Source organism: Haplochromis burtoni, unplaced genomic scaffold, assembly GCF_018398535.1.
Source record: "Haplochromis burtoni strain Fernald_Lab_line unplaced genomic scaffold, NCSU_Asbu1 Contig_394, whole genome shotgun sequence".
Lineage (NCBI taxonomy): Eukaryota > Metazoa > Chordata > Actinopteri > Cichliformes > Cichlidae > Haplochromis > Haplochromis burtoni.
In genome coordinates this window covers 208,488-220,273 of record NW_024582755.1, presented here as the reverse complement: position 1 = coordinate 220,273, position 11,786 = coordinate 208,488, and the positions used below count along the sequence as shown (strand labels likewise).

General features: G+C 44.4%; 1 protein-coding gene across 6 annotated transcripts in view; it reads left to right on the top strand.

The window, feature by feature from the left end:
* Window positions 1-1,565: 1,565 nt before the first annotated feature.
* Window positions 1,566-11,786, top strand: part of LOC102312396 (histone deacetylase 4) — an 84,563-nt gene continuing 74,342 nt past the window's right edge. For 5 of the 6 annotated variants that reach the window (XM_005945502.3, XM_005945501.3, XM_042212820.1 and 2 more), the window contains exons 1-2: window positions 1,566-1,912; window positions 5,917-6,268. In XM_005945502.3, coding sequence (XP_005945564.1) covers window positions 6,247-6,268 — 22 coding nt within the window. In that variant the 5' untranslated portion in view covers window positions 1,566-1,912; window positions 5,917-6,246. The other variant, XM_042212816.1, reaches the window with a different exon arrangement.

Below are 11,786 nucleotides of genomic sequence, written 5' to 3'. Positions count from 1 at the left end.
TACTAGATAAATAATGGCTTAGTTGCTTGATGTGACGGCTAAAATTATTGCACGTCACATGACAGCCTGGGAGACAAGTTCAGAAAATTTTGAATCAACATTTCTCCTTCAAATATGTTGAAAATATTTGTGTTGGAGCAATGTTCATGAAAATAAAAAATGAGCTTCTTTCCTTTCCTGAATAACAACTTCAGAATCAAATCTTTCCAAAGCGTCTCCGCAGACTTCAGCGAGCCACCGGAGCAGCCTCAGGGTTATTAGAGCAGACTGAAATCATAGCAGAGCTCTGTAGTCTACTCACACTGGGTGAATAATAACGCTGTCTCCGCCCTCAGATGCAGCCTATATAGAGACTGGTTAGCATATTACAGTAATTGAGTCAGCTGAGGCAGGCAGTAGTGTTGCAGGTTTGCCTGTGGGTGGCTGCTGAGATGCACAATCAAATACAGAGTAATAGAAATAAAAGCATATTGGATTAGAGCAGGCAGCATGGAGGGCGTTTCATGTTGCAATGCACAGGAATTGGATAAAAATGTTTGTTCCATTTTGCTGCCGTTGAGCAACTGAAGTAAGGCTAGAAATATTACAGGCAGAAAACTGCTGTCACATAGTAATTACTACATAAATAGATTAATGACGCATTATGAAATGTTCGGTTACTGTTGAGGATTTGGTCTCTTTCTGCTTTTGATGTCAGTCAACACTGACTGGAACTCAGTCTACAGACTGACATCAGTGTTCTTCAAGCTCTTTCTTGTTCTGTTGCAGCAACAAGTATTGCTTTTACATAAGTGCTCAGATACCAGTTTAAAACTCTATTGGCCTACTGCAATAGCACTGCAGTACTGCTACTACTAGAACCTTCTTGGAGTGTAGTAATGACACTAAGGCAGATAAAGCTTCTATAAACTAAGATAAGGTTTTTAGAATAAGTCATTTATAGAAGTCAATCAGCAGAACACGAAAGAACAGATTAATGATCACAACCCAGAAAAATGAAAGATCCAAGACTCTTTATTGCCATTATGCAAGCATCACAAAATGATGATGCTTCCTCACCGTGCATAAAATTAAACACACACACATGCCCATATATAACTAAACATAGATACGTACGCACATATGTCTATGCACATGTCGTCATCCACATAAACACATAAACGTTTGGCCTGAAGATGTGCAGGCTATATATAGCTGTGATCACGTGGAGCAGACCATCACGATAAATGCCATAAGGTAGCATAGGTGCCTCAGGATAGTAATAATAAAATAAAGGATAATAAATCCCAACATTTAGAAGCAATATTTTAGGGGAGGGGGGATGCAACAAACTGCAACAGTGTCTAATTATAGTGCACTACAGGAAGGGGATAATGATCCCGTGATTCCATAAAAACGCAGTAAAAGTGGAAAGTGTGTGCATGCACATCTATAGCTGGCTCATAAAGCTGCACAAAGTTATAAAAACATGGTAATGCGCGTATGTGACGCTCGGGGAACCGCATGCACGGATATTACAATACAGGACACGCCCCAGAAAAAGTTATTTTCCTCGGCCATAATCACAAGCATTTATCCAACCTGCCACACACACATACAGAGACACACACAGACACACACACATACCACGCTGTCTGCTCGTAGATGATCACATTTTCATCAGCCTGACCCCGCCTCTGGTGAATGCAGGGGCGCTCCATGTGACGCTGGGGCTGTAACAAAAATCCAGTATGGCGGAATCTGTCAGGAGATGATTTTTTTCTTCCCCTCCTCCTGCGTTGAGGAAAAGAGGAGAAAAAAGCCTCGGAGTGCTAACATGGGAGAGATTTTTTTCTTTTTTTTTTTTTTAAGAAAGGCCAGCCGCTTTGGGACACATGCTGGGACGACTGGCCTCCTCCCGGCCCGTGTATAGGTGAGCTGTTTTGGTGTGCCTGTGGCCGCTGTGGCTGAATGTGTAGCCTCGCTTTGATGTTGATATCCAAGGCAGGGATGCGATGCACGGGCAGGCTTCATGAAAAACCATGTCCGGCTGAAGTTTTCACTCCGCTCATCTTCGCTTTCGCCCTCTCGCTTGCGATTGAACGTTTTAAACGACTCCCCTCGGAGTCTGAGTCACATCTGAATCCTGGTAGAAATTATTATTTTTTTCTTTTCTTTTCTTTTTGCGACTTGTAACGATTTAGCTACAAAATATCCTTCACGGTTTTATTGCACTATTTGCGGGCGGGAAGTGTGTTGGCAACAAGGGGAGAAGGGGGGAGAGGCAGGAGGAGTGTATGTGTGTGTGTGGGGGGGCAGGCGGTGTTTATTATGCCGATTGTTGCTGAGCTATTTATAGAGCCAAAGACTAACGCGATAAAACACGGAGCTCGTGCGCATTTTGTCGCTTTTCCCCGTGCTAATGGCGAGGAAGGGAAAAATTGCTTGAAATGAAGGTAGGGGCCCGCGTGAGTGTGTGTTTGTGTGTGAGTGTGTGTGAATGGTTCGGGATGGGCGGTGGTAATTCTCTGCATGCGTCAATCTTTCTGTTTTTTTGTGAATGGGGGCGTACGGAGCCGTTAAAGCGACATCAAAGCAACGCGTTAGGGGCCGATTCAAAGTGTCGCCTTCCGCATGAAATAGTTCTTATGGGGAAACGTTAGTTTGGGAAGGTGAATGAAGCCGTTTGTCGTGTTTGAGAGTTTGGGTTTGGGCTGAAAGGGGGAGGAACTGTGTGTACCCACCTTTTTGTGCGCTTGTGGCTGTCATCTGTAGCTGTGATGTGCATATTAAATTTCTTTTGAGGGTTATTTTTATCTTACATGCGTTCTCTTTTGCTAATACTGGTGTCATTTTGAAGCATCACTCTGTTTTTTTTTCACTCTTTGCTCACTTTGGGCTTCAGGGCTTGTCTCCCCAGATCTGTCACCCTGCATCAAGCAAGCTCATTTTTAGGGACAATGGCCTATGGGATACACGCACACACACACATATGAGTACCCCTCCCGAGACAGATGAGATGCCCCGGGGGGATTGGTGTTGCATGAAGCCCCCCTGGAGTGTCAGCATGACACACACAGCCCCCCCCACCCTACCCTGCCTGCCTGTGCCCTCCCTCCACCAATCCTTGCTTTGCTTTTCCATCACAAAGCGCAAGTGTGCGTGAGCTGTGCAGTGACCGACTTTTTTTTGGTTTGGGGGGGCCAATTTGTCCTGCGGCTGCAGTGTCTGGCCCTCTTGTCTTGAGAGTCCCCCCTTACCCCCACTCCTTTCCTTTTAATGCATACACACACACTTGCATGCACATCCCATCCTGCTTCAGAGGACGGTTGAGACCTCTGCAAACACACACACACACACAAGGGCGCTGCCCCCATACCCCCTCGTGTCTCCGCGGCCAAATCTTTCAACCTCACCCCCGGGCAGTCTGGCCCCTTGAATTTTGTACTAGTAGTAAAGTCGACTTGATACTTTAGGGCTGAGCTGTTATTACATCTGACACCGGTGCTCCGGGCCCAAGGAATCCAGGCCACTCTCCGTAAACAAAGAAAAGAACAATCGTATATTTCCAGAAGCAACAAGAAGACAAATCAGTTACCTCCCAAAAAACAAAGAAGAGCCTCCTGCCAGGCAAATAACAGAATCATTGTCTCTTTTGCTTTTTAATGGGATCTTTCCACCAATTTCTGCCGTGAACGCAGTGCATCCTACTGGGGAGTTTTGTGAAATCCCCAGTGCGCCTCAGTCAAAAAGACGCTATCTCAAGGAAAAGCTATTTATTGCCTGATTGGTTTACAGCTCCTCGCAGTGTATCATTGAACCCGGGGTTGCGTTGACTTCTTGGAACTCTGTATTTTACTCTGAAAACTCACCGGTGCATTTCTAGGAGCAGGATTTGATGATTTGCTAAGGTTGGAAATGTTTGCAAATCCGCGTTAAGATGGATTTTGTATCCCTGCAGCCAGAAGACTTTCCAGTATTGTGAAAGTTGTTTATTCTTATTAAGACTGCTTACAAAGTGAAACCATTAGTTCATTAACCAGCTGATTTATTTGCAAGTATGAGAAAGGATTAATTGTGCAAACCTGCGTTGGCTATTTTTGGGCCTCAATCTGTTGTTATGCAATAAAAGACCTAAAAGATGCTTTACTAGCTGTAGTTAACTCATGACTTCTACTTACAAACGCATGTTGCTAGAGTTATAGCAACAATTATAGATGACCAAGCTAAATCTGTCTGTAATGTAAGTGATATGTCCTCAGTCAGCAGCTGGCGCATCACTATAAGATCAGCGCTGTAAATAACTGCGAGTGAGAGGCATTTAAAGGATGCACGTGTTGTTTTTGATACTAGCAGCAGTCCTTGCAGTCATCTTGTGTACAGACCTGATAACAATACAGTAAATATCACGGCTTATATAACTGTCTGTAATATCTGGATCGAATAGAGTACTAGAGCTTGGCCGATACTGGATTTTTAAGGACCGCTCCTGCTTTGTTCATATCAGGGGTGTCAAACATAAGGCCCGGGGCCCACAATAGACCCGCCAAAGACTTTAATAAGTTTTACAGCTTATAAAGAGCTGCAATCATTCTGTCACGGTCCTGGGTCAGTGACCCAGTGTTTTGAGTTTCTTGTGTATTCTGTTCTTAGTTCTCTTTGTTGTCCCAGCTTGTTCTTTCGTGTTGTGTCTTAGTTTGGTGTTCTTGTATTCTGTTTAGTTCTCTGAGTATTTAGTAGCTGCCCTCTGTGTTTCTTAGTTGCTGTCTCCTCTAGTCTAGTTTGCGTCTGTGCTAATTCCTGTTTTACTTTGAAGGTCTGTGTCTCATGTGAGTGTATCCTACTTTGCTCCCTTGTCTCGTCAGTTCTGATTTCTCCCAGCTGTGCCCTCCTTCTGTGTCTCATCCCCCTCGTTACTTCCCAGTGTATTTAAACCCTGTGTTTCTCTGAGTCAGTGTCGTGTCGTCCCTCTTGCTGTGTGGATCGCCCTGTGTCTGTGTGAGTTTTAGGTCATTGTTTCCCCAGTTCAGCTTAGTTTGCTCGTTTTTCTGTGACCAGCAAATAAAGCTGTGATTTTGAGTTCACCCCCTGAGTCTGTGAGTCCTGCACTTTGAGTCCTCGTCTCCTGCCTGCCACACAGCGTTTCATGACACATTCATGCTCTGTTAAAGTAAAGAAGTAATAGATGAACAGTGAAATGACAGAAATGTTTTTGGGTTTTTTGCTAATTTAGAAATTTATGATTTTTTTAAAACGATTCACAGTAAAAAAAACACAAATGAAAAAGAAAACCCAGGATATTTTCTGTGTATTAGCAAAAACCTTTTGTCTTATTTCTTGAAAGTCTTGGCGTTGAGCTAACAGAACCTTTTCTGTCATTTTACACATTAATTTCTTACAATTTGGCCGTGAAGAGCAGTGCTGGCAGATTTCTTTCATTTTTTAAAGCAGAATTACTTTATGATGTAAAAAAAACATGAAACGTGCCGTTGAAATCGGCTCGTTTTCTTTGAATGAAATGTCTGAGGGGTTAAATGTTTAGTTAAACTTTAAAGTGACAGAAAGGAGAGCTTCACTGGTCCCGCCCACTTTGACATCCTCGGTTCATATGCTGTATAAAAATACCGTGTCCATGTAGCTACAGTACATCGGCGCTGTTTGGAAACGATATCATGGGGAAATTGCTTCTTAACTTTCTGCTAATGCAGTTCCGTGTGCTCAGCTGTTATGCTGCGTGTGCTGCACGGTCCTGGGAGTGCAAACCATGTGAACAGCATCTTTCTGCTGTCGTGTCTCCTGCAAAAAAGGTTTCCTATTTATTCTTATGGAGCAGCATACACACAGCACCGACCTGTGACAGGCCAGCTGGTGTCTCTCCTTTGCGCTCTCTTATGTGAAGCGTTTAAATAAAACATTGTCCTTTTCATCCTCCCACAGGTTGGTGCTAAACAGAGAGTTGCCACTCTGATTGGAGTTGCCGGATCAATAAGCTAATGGAGATTGGCTGCTGCCGGACGTCTGCTTCCTGTTTCCCGTTTGACCGTCCCGAGTGTTGGATCAGCCTGAACACGCATTCAAACCCACACTGTCCTCCTCCTCCCAGCTCTGGCAGGCTAACAGGCTCCTGATTACCATCCTGTAAACCACATCCGTACTTCAACTCAAACACACACAGACATCTGTCCTTCAGTGAACACACGCTCACGCGACGAGCTGGGTGCACACTCGCCGTACTGCGTGGACGTCTGCCTGACCGACCTGGCAGCAATGACTTCACACAGCCACCAAGGTAAGATGTTTGTCTACCACTTTTTACCTGTTATGCACCGGGTGGAAAGGGCCTGCTCAGTCTTCTAACTCTCACAGGAGTAAAAAGCCAGGCACATGCGTCCGGCTGGTATTGCCCTTGTGTTAAACAAACAAATACCACAGTCTACAGCTGCATGCAGATGCTGCTTCACTATCCAGGAGTTTAATGTATCAGTCTGCCTTGTAGTCACGACGTATTTGCAGCAGAACAGGAATTAAATCAGAGAAAAGCTTTAAATACTTTTAATACATGAAGAAAAAAAAGAGAAAGTCTGTGAATGTTGTTTCAGAAATACAGAAGTACAGAGACTGCACCTGTAAGCCGCTTTGCAACCCACCCCCAACCCAGCTCCTCTTGTACCTTCCACTTATTGTCATATCTGATGTGACTGATGCCTGCCTCGCCTCCACACCACCAAATAGAAACCCTGCAGGTGGAAACAGCAATCCTTTTTATTATAGTGGGCCTGGCTGAATTGTAGGTGTGTCTAGGATGCTGTTTAAAGCCATTTTTAGAGACCTAAAAAACTACCTGTCATGTGCAGATTAATGAAAATGTATCCCCTTCGGCGCCGTCACATTAAGGGAAATCTGTCTGCTGCTACATCTGCCGTATTGGCGAATGCGAACGCTTTGATTGTGAACAGAGGCGGATCGTGGCTCGCTTCAAATGCAATAAAGCATTTTAATCTGGTCTTATAACTGTTAATGGTCTCGATTCAATATGAATGAGCTCCGGAGGGGCGAGAGAAAAACGTCCACGGCATCAGCTTAGTAAAAAGAGCCTCCCTTTTTCCTTGTTGATGACTGATCGCTGCTTTGGAAGCCTTCACTTGCACTTCCGCGAGCTGATACATTATTTAGCGACCAGCTGGTGGATGAAAAAGGTTAGCTTCCTGCCACTGGCCGACGCGGTACCTGACAGCGTCGGCTGTGTTTACTTTATACACCTGGGAGTGTGTGCAGTATAAATACCACAGCTGGGGCAACCGCTGGGCCCCGAGGGATCGGAGCGAGCCGTAGTCTCAGCCGGCGTCCTCAGTCCTGCAGCATCGCCACATGTGATGCACATCACAGAGGGTAGAGTGGATATTTGGCCTTACATGTGCACGCTGTTTAAGATGACTATAGATCAGCCAGAGAGGTCACACACTTTCCTTTTCCCTAAGTGTTTCCTTTATAAACTTGGATTAGAGTTGTGCAATATTTGCACGCGCACACACACACACACACACACACACACACACACACACACACACACACACACACACACAGACATTAACTCATTGTCATCCGCTGAGCTGACAAAGCTAATAAACTGCTAATCCCGAGCAACGATTTTGACATTAATAACTGCTAATTTATGCAAGGTGACACGTTAAATGATGACAGTGGAAGTGTCAAACGGAAGATAACAAGTGTCAAATAATATTCAGTAACTACATTAATTGCACGTAGGCCTGTGAGCCTTTAAAAGAAGTATGTTTTTATTTGTTTTTTAAATAAGTTTCAGTTTCTGTTTGAGGATGACTGAGCAGTGAGAGTGACTCACACCTGAACATGTTCAGTTACTAGCAGCCTGTAACAAAAACACACCATTTTTGGTTGAATCCATGAAAAACACAAATATAGACAAAATATAGGCAAGAAAGCTGAGAGCTCCTTACTCCTCCTGAGCGTAGAGCCAACTCTCTTTTTCTCTTAGAAACTGCATTTTCATGCATATTTGCGTGTTTCAACAAGTCACTGCACCTATTTCTCATTTTGCTAGCGAAACACAAAGAAACCAGAGGTGGCTCAAGGCTTTTGCACAACATAAGTGAGCGCGCAGGCGCCTGAGGGGTTAATGAGTGGTTGATATAATTCGGGGAAAGGTCTTTCAACGCTTTAAAAGTGGTAAGTAAGCATTTCAAATCGAGTTATGGTAGCTTTAAGTTAAGGCTGTGAATGGACGTTAATAAAGTTAAACGCAGCGGCTCATATCGTTACGTTTACAGATGCCTTAAAGGGCTGATTTAACATTGCACTTTGGAGACTTGCAAGACACCGATCCTCACCTTTTGCTCTTGAGCGTAGATTCACTTCCCAAAATATCTTTCATTAGACCGCGTCTGCTTAGCAGAGAGTAGCTGAACTCCACGAGAAAAATCAGCTTCGGTAAAGGAACTGAAAAAGTAACGCAGGCTCACGGGGTTTTTACGATCAATAGCTGCTCTTTATTTATTTATTTATTGTTTTTCCTCCAAAAACCTCTGAAATAACACACCACTCATCATTTGATGGCAGTGCGACTGTTAGAACGAAGCAAACAGTGATATTGAATCGATGCCCAGCTGTGAGCAGGAGCCAGGGCAGGAAGCTTCACTCTGTTCTGGGCTGATAGAAGAAGATAAACTAACCAGCTCCTGTCACAATATGAAATGAACCCTTTTTAATTTCCCTCCGCTCCCTCTCGCATCCTCAGCGTGCTTCACCCCCCCTCCGCTGGAAGCGTGCAGAGGGATGCCCCCTGTTAGCTCACCTCTCGCCGACACAGAAATAGCTGCGATTCTTTGTGCGAGGCCCGGAGATTACGACTCATACCTGTTGAGCGGCTGTTTCCCGCTGTCTTGTTTGCTGGCGGGAAAGCCTTCAAGAGGAGGCGATCCCGGCCCTCGAGAGCGCTGCCAAGTGTGGGCGTCAAATTTGAGGTGTTGCTTGTCTCGTTTGAATGACAGCTTCGAGACGCACTTGTTGGATGCCGGCGCAAAGAGGGAGACGGAGAGAGATGGAGAGAGGCAAGCCAGGAGACATTTTAAAGGAATGCGACGCTGACCTTGCGGCACTTGTCAGCCTTGTGTTTCTTTTTTTCCCTCATGAAAATGTGTGTGACAGCAGTATTTACAGAGCGAGGAATCTCTCCGGAGATCTCTCTGCTAATAACTGCAGATGCAGGAGAGGCGTCTTTAAGACTGTCTGCCGCTATCACCGTTAAGGCCAATTACTTTCATTTAGAGTCACAATTAAAACAACAGCGCCTGTGTTCTCGAGGTGAACAATGAGACTTTCAGATCCACGGCTTTGTTGTGCAGTGTGATCCAAAGCTGCCAACTTTCTTCTGCTCTGCACTTATTTCCAATCAAGCTCTGAGTGTGTGTGTGTGTGTGTGTGTGTGTGTGTGTGTTTGCCATTTTTTCTAATCTGTAAATGAGCTTACTAGCAAGCACTATTATTTATTTTTCCCCTTCCAGGACTTACTCGTTTTCTTAAAGCAGCTAGATTGGCAGGATTAGGTTAGATTAAATATCATTTATCACAAATCTCTTCCTAGAAAAATGAAATATAAAACGGATTCTCAGGTTTGATTTCCAAGAACAACAACAACAACAAAAAAAGGGGGTCAGCAAACAGGCTGGAGTGTTTGCACAGGAGTGATTGCTGTGTGTGCCAGGAGCTTTAACACATTAGCCTGCGACATTTGTTTTACACTCGTGCTTAGCGGTGAGCTAACGTGCTCGGTGTGTGGTGTCAAACAGGGCGGTTGTCTCTCTAAATGTCACGCACGGGATTGATAAGAGCTCAGAGTATAGAGTCCTGCAGCGCCCACGCAGATTCAGAAACATCAGCTCAGGTCCTCGGCAGGTGTTGAGCTCTTCTCCGTGATGACTGAGGGAGCCTTCATGGTTGTGGTCGCTCGGCGAGCACCCTTATCAGTTTCTGGGCTTCCGCCTATAAAAATAAAAGGAAGCGGGGCCCAATAAACTACACAAGTCCGAAAAAGAAAGGACAAAACGTATTAATTATTAAGTAACACAGAAATGGATGAAAAGGTTTGGGTGGTTCCTGTCTCTCTCCACTGTTACTGTCCAATAAAGGTGAGAAACAAACAAAGAAGAAGACACATGCATTTTCCTGCGATCCATGAACCATTTGCATATAAACATAGAAGGACTACCTCGGAGTGGAAAAATCCATCCTTTATTAAAAGTATTTGAAATATTAAAACCAGACTTTAAATCCGCTTGATGTTACCAACAGGCTTTGATTTCTGCTTTTAGAGGTGGAAGCCGGTTGGTTGGGAGCGTGCAGAGAGCGAGAGAGACGCTTTATTGTGGAACTGATGCGGGCTGGATGCGCTGTGAGTGGAAAAGGAGGATGTTAAAAAAAGAGCAGCTGGCCTCCTCAGGTGTTGCAGTGCCGCTGAAGAGGGAAGGTGATGCCGCTCGTTGGCAATGATTTGTTTTCATCTTAGTCAGAATCGCGCCGGCTTTCCAGGAAAGCCTGTATTGTTTACCGCTTGGCCTGCAAATGAATCACACACACACTGTCACACACTCTCACACAAGCATGCACTCAGGCCACTGAATGGTTACTTAGTAAGTGGCAGGTGTTATTTTGTGAATGAGAGGTTTGAACTTTACATTGTTGCATGGGGGGGGGGAAATTAATAATTAACACGTTCTGCGAACGCTATCAAAAGCACGTTGACAGTGGGACATAAAGTGTGTTCAGATTAGATTTTTTACTGCTTTATTTTGCAGGGTCTGTGTGGGCGTGAGCGCCTTTTATGGCTCTGAACCGGTGAACTTGACACAGTGCTCTTTTCCTCGAAGGCTCAGCGGTATCTAGGTTACAAGCGCCCGTTAGGTTTACGCAGCTTGGAAACGCCACAAATCGGCGAGGAAAATAACATAATTTTAAAATAAACACTAATGAGGAGGGTCAGGACATTGCATTGCATGGGCTGGTACCCAAGATTAGATAATTCTCTCGAGGTCTCACACATCCGCTGATTTATGTCTTAGACAAGCTAGTCGTGCTGCGGTTGCATTAAAAAAGGATTTATGGTCAGGGAATAGCAGTAATTTGGTGCAGTCATTCCTGTCCTTTGCTTTTTGGTACATACAAATATTTCTTACTAGGTTAAAAGTACACTTTTAAAACAGTTTCTAAGTTAAACGCTCTTGTGTTCCCCCAGAATATTTTTTTTTCGTGTTTTCACCGATCACTGTTTATACGATGCTTATAAACATCAGGTTTGGCTGTGCAATAGACCGGCGACTTGTCCAGAGTGTACCTGACCTTTGGCCCTATAATAACTGGGATAGGCTCCCTGAATTGGACGAGCACTTAAGAAAATGGATGGGTGGTTAGATGGACTCCTGGTTTGAGCTCTGCTCCACTCTGTAAAAGTGTCTGTAGCTTTAATGGAGCTACTGCTGTTAATTATGAACCTTCCAGGAAGTGGTCTGCAAGTTACTGTAGATAATGCTAGAACACCGACTCTCTGGGTTTCTGGTTCCACTTGTGATAAACTCTAGAATTAATGCAACTGTGCACCAAATCTTCATCATCTTGGGGTAAACCTGTTCCTCCTCCTGACATCGTTATCACATCATGTTTTTGATAGAAAGGCTTCAGGTCAATAGATGTGGTTCCATCATTGGATCTTTTTGCAGATTTTGATTGTCGTAAAGCATCTTTCTGTAAGCGTCAGGGATGTCACAGCAATAGCGCTG